At 36.8% G+C, this 16185-nt stretch overlaps 1 protein-coding gene across 1 annotated transcript in view; it reads left to right on the top strand.

Moving 5' to 3' along the window:
* Positions 1-16185, top strand: part of PRMT3 (protein arginine methyltransferase 3) — a 98996-nt gene that overhangs the window by 36478 nt on the left and 46333 nt on the right. The window contains exon 11 of the mRNA XM_081098635.1: positions 7018-7096. Coding sequence (XP_080954761.1) covers positions 7018-7096 — 79 coding nt within the window. The remainder of the gene's footprint in view (positions 1-7017; positions 7097-16185) is intronic.

Below are 16185 nucleotides of genomic sequence, written 5' to 3'. Positions count from 1 at the left end.
AAATTTTAAGTTTTGTACATTTTTAGCTAATAGCACTGTAGATGGGAGAAAATGCTTATCTAATTACTTCTTTGGATATCTCTGGAGCAGTGGTTCTCCATGGAGGGAGGCTGTCCAATTTTGCGCTTCTGTGGTTATTTGAGCAGTAGAAGTGTCTGGAAACATCTTAGGTTACAATGGGGGAAGGAAAGGGTAGCAACAGGAGGAGAGTACTGCTGGCCTCCAGCAGGTAAAGCCAGGGATGCTGCTAAGCATCTTACAATGTACAGAACAGTCCCCACAATAACGTATTATGTGGCCCCAAATGTCAATAGTGCCAGGATTGAGAAACCCTGCTTTAAAGATCTAATTTCTATGCATTGTTAATAACATCCTCCAATTTAGATGATATTATAAGGGCCACCTAACCTAATCTTGGGCGTCAAAGAACACTTTCCTTGAAAGGTGAAATCACATGGATTTTTTGTCACATGGATATGCAATTGAATTGATGTTCTGCATTAATTTTGTAAAACACCTGTTAGATTCTTATGGCTACCTTAAACATTAAAATTTAATAAGTTACCTTCAGTATGCTGTTCCTGTTTTGTCCTATCAGTTGGGTTATGCATTTACCAAGAGCTTATTGCATTGTTTACCTGCTTATTTATGTAAAATCAGCTAATACTAACATAGATATTGAACAGGATTGTAAAAAATGTTGAATAAAATAATCAGTAAAACAAATTCTGAAAAAGTAAGTGTGGGAGGGTGAGAGTTATTAAATTCAGGGACTCTTCACTTGGCAAATGGCCTCAAATTCTTTTTCTGTTATTTTTTTACTTTTTATCTAATTTATTGGGGTGACATTGGTTAATAAGTCTTTTTCTATTTTAAAATAACCCAAACTGGAAATTATTTACAATTCATTTTGAGTGAGGTTTATTATGCAAGGAAGATGGTGAGGATTCTAAACAGTCGATCCATGCTCAGAGGGTACTGTTAAACAAATTTGCATTTATATATTTTTACTTAAAGTATACTGTTTTCCACTAACAAATGACTAGTAGTCCTAATTAAATTGGATAAAATTCTATCTACAGTAAATCTTATAGAATTTATAATAGTATTGGAAAAAATGTTACCGAATATTGATTATACTTCAGAAACATACTAAGAATTAGGAATTAGATTTTGTAGGCTTGTTTATTTATTGGAAGCAATCTTTTATTTTTATCTTTAAGTTGAGATTATTGACTATTTGTTACTAAACTTTCTACAGATTCACTCTTCATTGTACCTGTGCTTCTCCCTTGCCTCGCTCTTTTAAATAGTTAATTCTACCTAAGGGTATAACAGTAATTCAGTTATTTGAATGGGAAAAAATTAAGACAACAAAAGAAACTTATTCTGAAGATATCACAAGTTAAGTTTATTACGAGAAGATATGAACTGGGAAATAAGGTTCTCATTTTAATGACTAATGTTAATGTTTTTAGCTCAGATTTAATCAATGTATTCCTTTTTTAGTAATTAATTTTTTTAAGTGTAAATGCAAACTTTAATTTTGAAAAGTAAATGTCAGTTTGGACAGAAGAATGCCCCATGAGCATTATGGGAGAAAATACCAACTATAATTCTCTTCCAGATGGCACCCCTACAGGTGAAGCAGCAGCCTGTGAAATTACAGTCTTGAGCAGGGCATTTGGAACAAAGCCTCTGGTATCAGTAATGAATGACTTGGTCAGAACCAAGGACAATTCCCAGGAAATTAAAGGCTATACTGTCACGGAGGGAGCCTATAGTAAAATGAAGTTTAGCAAAGTGGAAAGTTGAGAGAAAGGACAATAACCATTAACAATATTATATGAATCTTCTCATCTGTTAATATTTTTAATTAGGCATATTAATTTAGCTCACAAATATATATTGATTCTACATATATTCTGGTACTTCAATTGATTTTCCTAAATTGATAATTTTTACAATGAAATGGTGGTAATAGTTGCCAACTAAACTATCAATTTGAAATACTATGAATCATACATCTACTGTAAATTCAGTTCTTGTTTAATATACTCTATGGGAAATTTTTTATTTCAGAACATTTGAGTACTTAATTATAACTAGTACAATGCACATACTAAATCTCATTTTCAATCCAGCAAATCAATTTAAGAAGCAACATAAAATAATGATTCAGAACTTGGCCTGTGTTTTTACACCACGGTTCACATCCTGGCTCATTCAGCTGTTTCCATGATTATGAGCTGTTTTTTAAGTCCTCTTATTTTAAGTTGTAATTTAACATTTTTAAGCTTTGTTTTCTTATCAGTTAAATGGAAATAATAATGTGCTTTAGGGAAGAATTAAATAAGATGATTCATATAAAGACATTTAACACAATGAACTTTAACAGTCATCACCACTATTATTTGAAATTTTTAATTTTAGAAAGCAAAACACATACTTTCTAGAGGAAAGTATTGTGTTTTTTGTTTGTTTTTAAAATATTTTTTTATTGATTTCAGAGAGGAAGGGAGAGGGAGAGGGAGAGAGAAATAGAAACATCCATGATGAGAGAGAATCATTAATCAGCTGCCTCCTGCATGCCCCCTACTGGGGAACAAGCCCGCAACCTGGCATGTGCCCTGACCAGGAATTGAATTGTGACCTCCTGGTTCATAGGTCAATGCTCAACCACTGACCAACACCCACCAGACGAAAGTTTTGGTTTTTTTTTAAAGATTTCTATTGATTTCAGAGAAGAAGGGGGCGGGGAGGGAGGAGAGAGAGAGAGGAGAGAGAGAGAGAGAGAGAGAGAGAGAGAGAGAGAGAGAGAGAGAGAGAGAGAGAGGGAGGGAGAGAGAAACATCAACGATGAGAGAGAATCATTGATCGGCTGCCTCCTGTATGCCCCACACTGGGGGTTGAGCCCACAACCCGGGCATGTGCCCTGACTGGGAATTGAACAGTGACCTCCTGGTTCATAGGTTGACGCTCAACCACTGAGCCATGCCGACCAGGCAGTATTTTTTAATTATACACCAGTGAAGAGCAAAAATGATAAAAAAATGGAAAAGACTTGCTGTGTCCTTCTTCTATATAGCTTAGTCTAGTTCTACCTTCTAGTAGTTGACTCCTATATAGTGACTTCCACCAAATTAAAGAGCTCTGTGATATGGTCTGTGTGTTAACTCTGTGCCAGGCACTGTGCTGAATGCTTTCTTTATATATATCAGGAAGAGCATTTGATCATTTACTTTCATAAATTCTCTGACCCTATTGTGTTGGCTGATTCTAAAAAATGAGAAGCAAAGACATGGCATTTATGAGAAGGCATTTTTAGTGCCAGGGATGATGATTCCTTTCTTCTGTTTGTTTGCAGTCTATCTCACTGTTGAGTTTAGCAGCATTGGGAATTGAATCTTAAGGCCACTGTTTTGTAAGAGATGCTAAAAATTGTCCAGTGTGGGGGAGGTTGGGGGTTAATGGGGGGGATGAGGACACATTTGTAATACCTTAACTAATAATAAAAAAAAAGAAAGAAAGAAAGTAAAAAGAAAAAAAAAGAACAACAAAAAAATTGTCCAGTGTTATTTTTCCATCAACATGACTTAAAATAAGTTACTTAACCTCTCTAGTACTGATTTCTCTCGTCTGAAAATTAGGTTGTTTTAAATAGTTAGAACTTTAGAAACCATCTCTAATATTATCTTATCAGGATTCTAATCTTAGCTAAGGTAATCATGAAGGGGTAAGTAGGAAAATGCCTATTGGTTTTTATTTTATTAAATGAAAGCAAATGGATGGGAAAGTCTTAAGCTATAAATACCAGTTCAGAGTATTAAGTAAAATTGATTTTTTAGCCCAGGGGAGGGGAAAAATCCCTGGATTATCTTTTTAAGAAGAATCTTGGAATTGTCTCTAATGTGTCCAACTGATCAAGTTGTTTTGACAGGGTTTTTAAAATTTTATTAATTTTAAATAATTTTTTAGCAGATGTATCTATAGATATATATATTACTACATATTTTGGTGTGTATATACATACACATAGTCTTGGCTGATGTGAAAAAAGAAGTGACACAAGAAAATGTGTTCTGATTAACTCCTGGGGGAAAAGGAATTTTACTTCTTACTCTGGATTGTAATATAAGACTCTTCACTAAATAAATGTTAATACATCAATCTGGACAGTCTGGTAAACCTTTATTCTCTAATATTAAGCATAATTTCAGAATTCTGATTAGCCTTTACAAATATGTTTTTTACATAGCTCTTAATTTTTTTCATCTGGGCTAGTAAAATTTATTGTTCTAAACCTTTTACATGTATGAACATTTTAATCTTCACAACAACTATATGAAATACAATGTCATTGTCACTGTCACTTTACAGATGAAGAAACTGAGGCATAATGATGTTAACTTAGCCAATAGAAAAGGGGGCTCATCTGGGATTAAATCCAGGAATCCATCCTCTCAACCACTATACCATTGGTATTGATCATAATATCAATTTAAAATACAATGTAATTTAATCTCTGATGAATGGCTAATAATATCTTTATCTTCAATGCGATAAAGGAATGTGTTGCTAGAAGGATGTACTTTAATCTGTTGATTAAAGACTTTTTTTTGGTTTGTAGTGCATGAAAGTAAGATGGTATTTGAGCATATGGAAGCAAAATACTTAGATTTAGCTAACTGCTTTGAAAGAGTAATACTAGAAACAGTTTTGACACAGTGCCAAATCAGTAACAGTTTTTAATACCCCCTTCCAAAAATGATTGGCCTATCATGAGTACTTAATTTGTACCAAAATGTGAATTTATTTTATTTTTTCTTTAAACCTTCAGCACTCTTACAAATAGGAACCATTTTTTTTTTCAGCCTATTAACATGTTTTATCAGCTGATCTTTTCCTTGTAGGGCAAATGGATGCCTCTTCTTTTGTTGTTTTGTTGTTGTTGTTGTTGTTATAAATCCTTACCTCAGGATGTGTTTTTTTTTCCCCCCCATTGATTTCTAGAAAGAGTGGAAGGGGGAGAGAGAGAGAGAGAGAGAGAGAGAGAGAGAGAGAGAGAGAGAGAAAGAGAAAGAAAGAAAGAAACATTGATAGGAGAGAGATATATGGATTGGTTGCCTCCCCAGGTACCCCAGTAAGGGAACCTGCAACTAAGGTAATATGTTCTTGACTGGAATCGAACCCACAACCCTTTGATCTGAAGGCTGACTAACCACTGAGCAAAAATCGCCAGGGTGATGCCTCCTCTTTTAATAATTTCTTAGCATAAATTATTATTCACCTTAGTCAGTTGATGAATGCTTATTTATTAGCATTTGTGTGCATAGATCTGTATGTCATGTCAGATTGATAAAGATTTATTTGAATTCCAAAAATCTCTTATGCTTTGAATACACAAATGATGTTAAAGGGGAACTAACTTGTAAGAGTTAGACATATTACTGAAGAAATCTATCTAGAGAAAGACTTTCCACCAAATCCTTAATTTTCCTAATGTAAATAGATTGGTAAAAGCTTTGTTGCAAAATCTTTCTTTTGTAGGCAATTATTTTCTTATCAGTGAATTAGTGTGTTGGGGGTAAATGCCAAAATAGAGTTGCTAGCGGCAATTTAATTAGCTTCCTTCATAAGTGATTCAAGCATGAGAGCTGTGTTTTCTGTAATTTAAATGTGCTGTTAATCTCTTGGGAAGATTATCCATTCGGATTTGCATTTTCTTGTTCTAGAGAAACCATTAAAAAAAAACTTTATTGTTGTTAAAGACAGTTGTATTTATCCTGTCAAACAGTTATTTGTACACAAAGCAAATGAGTGAGAACAGTTTTTGAGTTAGAATGCTAACATCAGGGTAAAATTCATATTGGTTCACCCTAACCAATAGATATAGTATGTGCTAAGCTCTGCACCGAGCACTTAATTTTCCTTGCTTATCAGGGCTGTTGGCGGATGGGCCCCTAGAAGGAGAAAGACTAACTGAAACTGGCATTAACTTCTCACTTATGATTACTTTGTCATTTATTTAATAAACCATAGCATACTGTTAGAATGCACTGTGCTTGTGATAGCAGTAGGGACAAGTTATCTTTTCTTTTGACCTATGATTTTCCTACCTTGGCAGAGGATTCATTACTGTTCTCTAAAATCTGGAGTGTATTGGGGCTGTGTTTCAAACAACACTAGCTGTGCAAGGTGTTGATAGTTGTTAAATAGAAAAAAAGAGGTGTCTAGTCAAAGAGTGGTTAAAGTATGTTCCTCAGTGCTCTTTACCTTAACACTTCTTAGAACTCTTATTGTGCCAATGTGCACTATGAATCCCTAGCATCTGGTCTTTCTCAAATCTCTTGTATTAAAGCCAACTCTCCCCGCCCACTCCCCCCCCCCCTTTTTTTTTTTAGCCAAAGAGAAAGTCACTGGGGCATGAAAACTGTTTGGAAAATGATGTTCTAGACCAGAACAGATCAACCAGGATATATCATCTGGGGCCAAATAGTTCTTTGTTATGGGGGCTTTTCAGTGCATTATAGGATGCTCATCAGCATCCTTGTCTATCTCTACCAAATGCCAGTAGCATCCCTCCACCCCATCCCCATTTGTGACAATCAAAATGTGTCCAAACGTCCCCCGAGAGCAAAATCTTAAGAACCACTCTAGATTAATTTTGCAATATTCTGGAGAGTTACAGGTGTTGTCAACAATTTCCATCTGAAACATTTCTTTAATGAGAAAGAAACAATAGTCTAGAAAGTAGAAGCTCAGATAAAAAATGGTTCAGTAGATTCTACCGTAATAAATTTTCTGGATTCACTTTATACCCTGGCCTGGTTTTCTAACAATTATTATGTAGAGAACTTATTACAAAAAATAATTTCAAACTTTGCAGAATATTTTGTGGCATAGACAAAGTATATATATTTTTATTAAAAGAGTAGGCAGATATTTAAACTGATCTTTCTGTAAGGATATTACACATTTCCAAACTCAATTTTTTTTTTTTCCTGTTTTCTGCAGGGTTATTTTCTTCTTTTCGAATCTATGTTAGATTCTGTTCTTTATGCAAAGAACAAATACTTGACAAAAGGAGGATCAGGTAAGTATAAAATTCTAGTTTTAATAACCTATTTTAGTCTGACAGAACCAAAAGAACTTTTAGATTTCAAATAAACTATGCGTGACTGAGAAAGTTCCCAATAGAGATTAAAGATGTTTCCATTAGATGAAGCTATAAGACATTCGTTCAGTATACTGTTGATAGTAGAATATTATATAAGACTAGAGGTCCGGTATACGAAATTCGTGCACAGGGGTGGGGTGTCCTCAGCCCGGCCTGCACCCTCTCCAATCTGGGACCCTTCGGAGGATGTCCGACTGCCGGTTTAGGCCCGATCCGCAGTCAGACATCCCTCTTGCAATCTGGAACCTCTGGCTCCTAACCGCTCACCTGCCTGCCTGCCTGATCACCCCTAACCCCTCTGCCTGCCTGCCTGCCTGCCTGATCCCCCCCTAACTGCCTCTGCCTGCTGGCCTGATCGCCCCTAACTTGCTCCTCCACCAGCCGGATCGCCCCTAACTGCCTGTGCCTTGGCCCCCAGCCTAAGCCATAGTCTGGCCTCCCTCTGCGGGAGGCGACCTGGTGGATCAGGGGAAGGCGCTGCCCCCATGACCCCACTGCTGCTGCCACTGCCTGCCTGAGCCTGGGCCCACGCAGCCTCCGTGGCTGCCTGAGCTTTGGCCCTTGCAGTTGCTGCGGCTTTGTCCGGAAGGATGTCCAGAAGGTTGTCTGGAAGATGTTCGCTAATTAGCATATTACCCTTTCATTAGTTTAGATATGCAGGACTCAAAGTTAATGATATTCTCAAGAACACTTTTTTGTAAAAACATTAAGGACTAGATTTTGAAGTTCTTTGATTCTCAAGTCAAAATGTCACAAAGTTTTTTATTTTTAATCTTTATGACATTTAGTTTTCTTTTTTCCAAAAGAATATTGCATTCTAGATTGGAGATTGTTCACTTTAATGGCAGATTTTCCATGACTTCACTAAATATATAAACCTGGTTTCTGTGTGATTTAGTGAGAAATTTAAATAGTGACTGGTTTCTACTAAGTTGTTAATACATAACATACCCAATCAGTATTTTTAAATGGACCCCAATAAATTTGGAAGGCTTTCTTTTTATTAACTTTTAATCATGTTAACTCTGCTTACTCAGAGTGAGATTATGTTTTTATAGACCTTCTGCTGGGTAGAATTGTATACAAACAAAATGTTCTCTTTCAGGGCAGAGACTATGTTTTGCTCATCTTTGACTCTTCAGTGAGCTCCATAGCTCCTGCAGCATAGGTAGAACATCATACATGTTTACTGAATTGAATCATTAAAACTGAATTGAATAGCATCGGTCTCCCTTCATTCATATCTCCCTGCACCTTCTCTTCCTCAAAGCTTCAGGATCAACAAATGGTATCCATGACCAGAGTACAAGTGCTAAAAGTATATATACAAATAGATGAAAAGGAGATATTTGGAAGTAGTGACATAAAGCACTGGACCATATTATGCCTCTTGCTGATCTGTGGTCTATGAAATTACTTTGGTAGTAAGGGTATAATAGAAATCAATAAGGCCAAAACATAAAACAGAGAAAATTCTCCAGTATAGTAGAGTCCTTTTTTTTTTTTAATAACATTTAAATGGATTGCCTTTCTTTTTTCAAAATGCTCTCATCACTATATTTCTTGCAACCATTTTAAGATATGTCCCTGGTCTCTGACATGAACCTGGCTAGAATTTTTAGATATATTTTACTCTGCAACTTATTAGCTATATCATTCTATAAATGCAGTGGCTTTTAAAAAAAGTGAGAACCACACTTCATGACTAAAAATTAATAATATTACCATTTGTTGATTGTCTATACAAGCTACCAAATAATATACTCTACCTTTACTTATGTTATTACATGTAAACCTCACAATAGCTCTTTGAGGTTTTAGAAACAAATGTGACCTGGATGACACATATTAAGTGGTCAGGCCTTGATTTTTTTTTTTTAAATCTCAGATTTGCTGGATCTTTCTTTTCACTATTCATTATTTCCTTACTAAAAGTGTATTTTATTGAATCTGATTTTTGCCTTGAGTTGTTCTAGGGAAGATTCAGAAAACTATTTCCATACCTCCCTCGGTGATACTCATTGATCTTACTGAAGGAGTGACAGCAACTTAATGTACTTAAATTGAATTGTTGATGAAATTCATTAAGAACTTAGAGCATGTGAATAATGAGGTTGTAGTTGAAGTAGTGGCAGAGCTTTTTCCCAGCATCAGAGGGTTACTAGTAAAATGGAGGCTCATAAGTCTAGCTCTTTCTATATTTTTTTATGACTAATATTAGCACTAAGATAATCTGGAGGTATACTGAAAAGAGGTCAGCATTACCTGCCTAAGCAGTGCTGTTGAATGTTATTTGTTAACACAATCAAGAGAAAAGAAGGCCGAAACCGGTTTGGCTCAGTGGATAGAGCGTCGGCCTGCGGACTGAAGGGTCCCAGGTTTGATTCCGGTCAGGGGCATGTGCCTTGGTTGCGGGCACATCCCCAGTGGGAGATGTGCAGGAGGCAGCTGATCGATGTTTCTCTCTCATCGATGTTTCTAACTCTCTGTCTCTCTCCCTTCCTCTCTGTAAAAAATCAATAAAATATATTTAAAAAAAAAAAAGAGAAAAGAAGAAGTCAAGTGAGTAACATGAAGTGGTTTTGCCTATTTTGTGCATTTGAATATGCCTTGATGAGTATCACCAAATCAACTAGATGCACATTCTGCTATTGCAAAAAGAGTTTTCTGTTACGTTTTCCTAATGGAAAGATTTACTAAGCAATTAGCAGTGCAAAGAATTTGGAAAGATGATTGAATTATGAGAGAGGGAGAATATTGAAGACCCATATATGCATGAAGGGACCATGGCTTACTTTTATATTAGGGTTCACTTTATTCTCATATATATAATGGCATAGAGTAAATAAAACCTTTATAAAAACATAGTCAGCCAATAACTTGAGTATTCATTGAGTAGAAATAATTCATTTTCTTAATTCATAAAGCTGGTAGTAGTTTTTTGAGATCACAATTGCTTCATAGAAAATTTAGGGGCCCATTAAAGGAGACATCTTCCACATTACTAGGAAAGAAAGTCATTTTCACTGCCTTTCATTACAAGCAAAATGAAAGGTTCCTCCATACACACACACACAGTCAGATCTAAGCTCAAAGTTTTAATGGAGTCCTTCAGAATATATACCTTCTTTGAGTTATAACCATTGAGATTATAAAGTTGAGGACAATGTCCAATACAACATAAAGTTACTGAAATAGCCATTTCCTAGCTCACTGTTTTCTAATATTGACAGACCAACACAATCTCTATGGACCTTTTGTTAAAAATGTATGTTCAAGCCCCACATCAGAGCCTTTTGAACCCAAAACTAGTGGAACAGCCCAGTTTGAGGAATTTATTTACAATGTATGTTTCCCTCTGCATAAATAGGGTTCTTGTTGGAAGAAATAGAACTCTACCCTGGCTGTTCAACAGAAAAGGAACTTATTAAGACAATAGGGTAGATTAAAAGTTTGCGTGAGAAGGATAAAACCAGGCTGTAAGTTTATACACTTAGGAACGATGCTTAAAATTATCTCATACTACTGATTTAGAAGTGATACCACTTCTAATGCTGAGGACTAGCTGACACATTGCAATGCTGATCTCGCTAACAGTAGACCTTGTGGCCTCTGAAAGGTAGACAGAGCTTTAGGTGCATGTCATTAGTGGGGCCTAGCTTCTGTGTACATGCCTCACCTGCAAGGGAGCGAGGGAAAGCAAGTTTCTGTCATTTTTCAGCTTCTGTAGAGGGAAGCAGGCCCTGTCTCATAACAGGGAATTTCACAAGTAATTCAGAAGGGGGCAGCAAAATAGAGTAAAGATATATACCATTCTCTGATAGATCTGTGCCTCTCAAAGGTTTTACACAAAGGTTTTATATTGTACTAGTAATTTGATTGGAAGCCTGATCTACACTTTTAAAAAATGGCCTCTTATAAATTCCAGATTTGCAAATATGCTGTCCTTGCTGCTGGAAAACTGAGCAGTACAGTTTGTCCTCCTTTCTAATTTCTGCTTAATTGCTTTCCTTTTAGTATTTCTTTTTGTCCATCTCATTTTTTTTTTAACTCAGGCCGAGTAAAGCTGAACATTTCCATTTTCTTCATTTTGCCCTGAAATCTTATTAATCTCCAGTTCTTCTCAACCGTTTCTCCTCTTCCTCTTTCAATAAGTGTCCTTAGGAAAATGGGGTTCCTCTTTCTCTGTTTTCCTTCGGAAAAACATAAATGTGGCATAATGGAAAGCACATAGATTTTGCAGATAGATCGTAAATTGAATCCCTGGTTTGTCAATTAACTAGTTATCTGGTTAGCTAATTAAACCAGTAATTTGAGCAGGTTAGTTTATTTTTGTGAACTTCAGTTTCCTTATCTGTAAAAAAATCTGTAATCCACCTTTATAGAATCAGTCAAAAGTCTAAATGGCTTGATATAACATAGTTACTCAATAAATGTCAATTTCCCTCCTGAGTTACAGCTGGTAAACAAAGATTAGTGTTAGGTTTTTACCTTATTCGAGTGGGAAATGAATTTAAGCAATCATGGTATTAATACCTGCATTTTACATAGCACTTGACTTTTGCATAACTTATGTCAGTGTGCCATCAGCTAATGGCAGTGGTTCATAGTGCTTTGAGGTTTCCTTTAGTGTTTCCAGAACTCGCTGTCTGCTTCCTCATCATCAGATCTTCTTTGCTCAGATTTATTATTTTGTTTTCTTCCAGTGATATTGTAGTAATACTAACTTATACTTTTTTTAGTACATAATTTTTCAGTACATTTTAGCCTAGCTAAGTTTTAGTGGCTTAGTCACTATTATAAATTAATGATGGGAAAATGTTTCCAATTTCCAAATAAGTCTTAAGTGTTTTAAAATACCCTTATTATGTAAATTGGAAATCAGTTTTTAGGCTTGTTCAACTCCCAAAATATTTACTGACTTAGTGACTTAGAACTACATTTTTCTTCTGCCTATCAATAATTTTATAATTGACTGTTATTTCAATCAAATATTTCTCTACTAGAGGCCCGGTGCATGGATTCGTGTACCGGCGGGGTCCCTCAGCCTGGCCTGTGCCCTCTCACAATCTGGGACCCCTTGAGGGATGTTGGAGAGCCGGTTTTGGCCCAATCCCCACAGGCCAGGCTGAGGAAACCCCACTGGTGCACAAATTCATACACTGGGCCGGTTTCAAGCCAATCTTTGCAGGCCAGGCCGAGGGACCCCACCAGTGCACAAATCCATGCATCGGGCCTCTAGTATGCATATACGATCTTTGGTTAATCTCTTCCCGCCATCTCTCCTCCCCCTTTCCCTTTGAGATTCATCAGTCTGTTTCATGTTTCCATGCCTGTGCATTGAGCGTGTGCCCCTTCGTAGTCAGTGCACATCAGAGCTACCAGATGTTCGGCTGGTCAGACGGTTGGCTGGTCGGATGATCGCTTAGGCTTTTATATATAGGTATTACAAAAAGGACAGTTTATTTTTATTTTTATCTTCTTTAGTTCTAAACTTTTTACTCTCTTGTTCTATACAAGTAATGATGCTAGTGTTTACTAGAATTGTTTCTTTATGCAGCTCAGTCTTACCCTTTAGTGTCCAAAAGTTTGTGAGGCATTTCTAAGGGATAAAGGCTTTCCCACCTTTATCTATTCACAATGTGAGCTGTTCTAGTGACAAATGAATTCTGGGCAATGAATCGAGAAGGACACAGATGTCAAAGCTGTGAATTTATAAATGGTCTGTTAAGAGGGTGCTTTTGTCCAATCAGCGCTTTGTTAATTTCACCTACAAGGAGGAATAATTATTCAATTATGCTTCTATCTGACAAAAATCAAATGACAGATGTGTCAGAATGTGAAGGTAAAGGGTTAGTCAGGATTCGGGCAGGTGGCCCAACATTTTAGCCAGCTGTGAGGAGGTGGATATAGAACCAAACACACCTATAACACTGATTACAAGTCCTTTATGAATACTCATAGAACTTAGTAACTAAAAGGTAATTTCATTTCTAAATTCTAACAGATATAAAAACTGTGATATTTCTGTACTTTTGTGAAATGTGATTAGCTTGAAATATGATTAGCTCACCACTAGAAAAAGTAAAATCATATTCCTCTTTATTTCTTTATTATCAACATATTTTCAAAACTTTCAAAATTACTTTTAGTGAGATACCATTTTTTCCTTATGAAAAAGTTATCCTTAATTCTTAGTAGAAATAATTATTAGTAAACTAGAGACCCAGTGCACAAAATTCGTGCACAGGCAGGGTCCCTAGGCCTGGCTGGCAATCGGGACTGATCTGTGGGGCAACTGGCAGGATGATTGGGGGACCCCCCTGGCACCCACCTTGGCCGGCCTGGCACCACCCACTTGCTGGCCCTGCCCGCCACTGCCACTGCCAGTCACCTCCCTCTGCGGGGAGACAGGCAGGGCGATCAGAGGGTCCCTCGCTGGCACCCGTCTTGGCTGGCCTGGGGCCTGCAGGCTGGGGGCAGCTCCTGCATTGAGTGTCTTCCCCCTGGTGGTCAGTGCGCGTCATAGCAACCAATCATTCCACCTGTCGTTACACCATTCAGTCAATTTGCATGTTAGGCTTTTATTATATTAGTATAGGATCATACTGCTTAATAGATACAAAGCCAGAAGTTAGCATACTTTTTCTACCAAAGGGCAGATAGTAAATATTTTCAGCTTTATAGGCCACACAGTTTCTCTCCCAACTACTCAGCTTTACCACAGTAACAGCCATAGACCATGGCAGTGTTTCAATTAAACTTATTTATAAAAACAGGCAGTGAGCTGAATTGACCCATGGCCTGTCATTTGCCAACTCCTGATAAAGAGATGATATTTTTTAAATTTCACTAAGATTTAAAATAATATCCTAAAATAGAAGGACTCTATGAACCATGCTAAGTGAATTGAATATTTGTGCATTCCAGAGGATATTCATTTCCCATAGACTGCAGTGTGAGTGGCACTCTCTGAAGTAGTACAATATGGTGGCCCTGATACCTCCCTCATCCATTTCTCTATATCAGAGGTATCTATGCCTGCCTGCTGACTGTTTTTGTAGATAATGTTTTATTGGAACATTAGCCATGCTCATTTATTTATGTACTAGAGGCCCGATGCACAAAAATTCATGCACTGGGAGGTAGGTGTCCCTCAGCCTTGCCTGTACCCTCTCACAGTCCAGGAATCCTCAGGGGATGTCTCCCTCTGCAGGAGGCCGCTGGGTGGGCCCCCGGTCGCCTCTCTGCCACCGCTGGTGGTCACCCCCCCACCCCCACATTGCCATTCCCTACCTCTGCCTGCTGGCATGTGCCTTGGCTGGCCTGGCGCTGCCTGATTGCCGGCCCCACCCCCCGCCAACTGGTCGTTCTGCTGTTCAGTCGATTTGCATATTACACTTTCATTATATAGGATTGTCTGTGACAGCATAATGTAGGAAGGCTTCTCCTATTGTCATACTGAGTCCCAGAAAGAATGCATAAAGAAGTTTCCAAATATCTAAAGTTGCTTCAGAATTCTGTTTCTTCAGTGTTTCTTATCTTAAAGATCTGGTGTAAGAAACTAAACATACTTTCATGTAGCTGATATTTTTGCTCAGTTAGCATTTTCAATAACAAATCAGTTACTTGGAAGAATTTGTATCCAAAATTTAAGCACAGGCAAGAGGCTTACCAAGTCTGTAGAGGAGAGTAGAAGTATCTGAATTTACATGGAAGTAGACTAGCCCAGCTCTCATATCTGCCTGACAGGCCTCTGTAAGGAGGACTGGAGAAACTTCTTATCAGTGGCAGAGCACCAAGTATTTATTCTTGGAGTCTCACATGTCAGGTGTGGAAGAAGCAATTGCTTTAATGCCAGCAGATCTTATCATGGGCTTTATTTGGAAGATAATTTAGTGCTGTTGTCACTGAATAATAAAATTCCTAAGGCTATGGATAGAAACAAAGTTTGGGGGAAAGAAAAAGTTATTTCTTTACTGCTTAAGTCTGAAGGCTAAGTGATAGTCATAAAATTACTTCTTTTGTGCATTTCTTTGGTACATATGTACTTGCTTTCAATTTGTTGTTATAGGAAAATGTGATTTATATTTTAATTTATGATAATGTGATAATTCATGTTGATACATTTGAAGGACAAAGTTCATTTTTTATTTATTAATAAAAATCAGTATTATTTAAAAATTTTTGTTATAAAGATTTATCCTTGTTATCAGAGGAGAGTTTCTTCCTGAATCATTCTCTTCCCTTAATGCTCTTAACACTTGGTTTTCCTCTTACTCCTGTGACCCCAGGTTCTCAGCCATTTTTTTTCAATATCCTTTTCTTCTACACATCTCTTAAATTGTTACTCATCATGTATTCTCCTTAGGAACCTCATGAGCTCCCATAACTTAATTTTCATTTATATGCTCATGGTCCCAAATTTATATCTTGAGCCCAGATTCTCTTTTGAATTTCAGACCTATATTCAGCTGCTTGGTGGATATTTTTACCCGTTTGTGTCATAAGCATTAAACTCTCATATTTCTCTTGAATCTGCCCTTATTTATTCCATATTATAATGGTTAGTACCACATTCTGCCCAGTTATAAAGCTAAAAACTGTCATCCTTGACTCTTTCCTATTCCTCACCTCCATAGCCAGCCAGTCTTAAAGTACTATGAATTCGACCTCCTAAATATTCCTTGAATATATCCCCTCAGTGATATGAAGTGGTCTTCTACACAACTATAATATTCCATCACATGAATTTTTAAGATATTATCTTTTTAAATGATTTGTCCCTCTCTGCATGTTCCAAAGCTATATATAAAGATCTAGTACCTTTTAAAAGTCATCATACTCTAAGTTTAATATTAATAAATATGTTCATTTCAGGATTACCTAATTATGCCATCCTCTGTTAATTATTTTAATAGCAACCCATTGGTGAAATCCTTATTTTAATCTTACCATCACAATAATGGAAATTTTTTTTTTTAAGGGAGCTACACGATGGGACT

The sequence above is a fragment of the Myotis nattereri genome (genome assembly GCF_964212035.1).
Source record: "Myotis nattereri genome assembly, chromosome: 9".
Taxonomy (NCBI): domain Eukaryota; kingdom Metazoa; phylum Chordata; class Mammalia; order Chiroptera; family Vespertilionidae; genus Myotis; species Myotis nattereri.
Note: the sequence above shows the minus strand (reverse complement) of the source record. Positions and strands in the feature narration are given on the sequence as shown.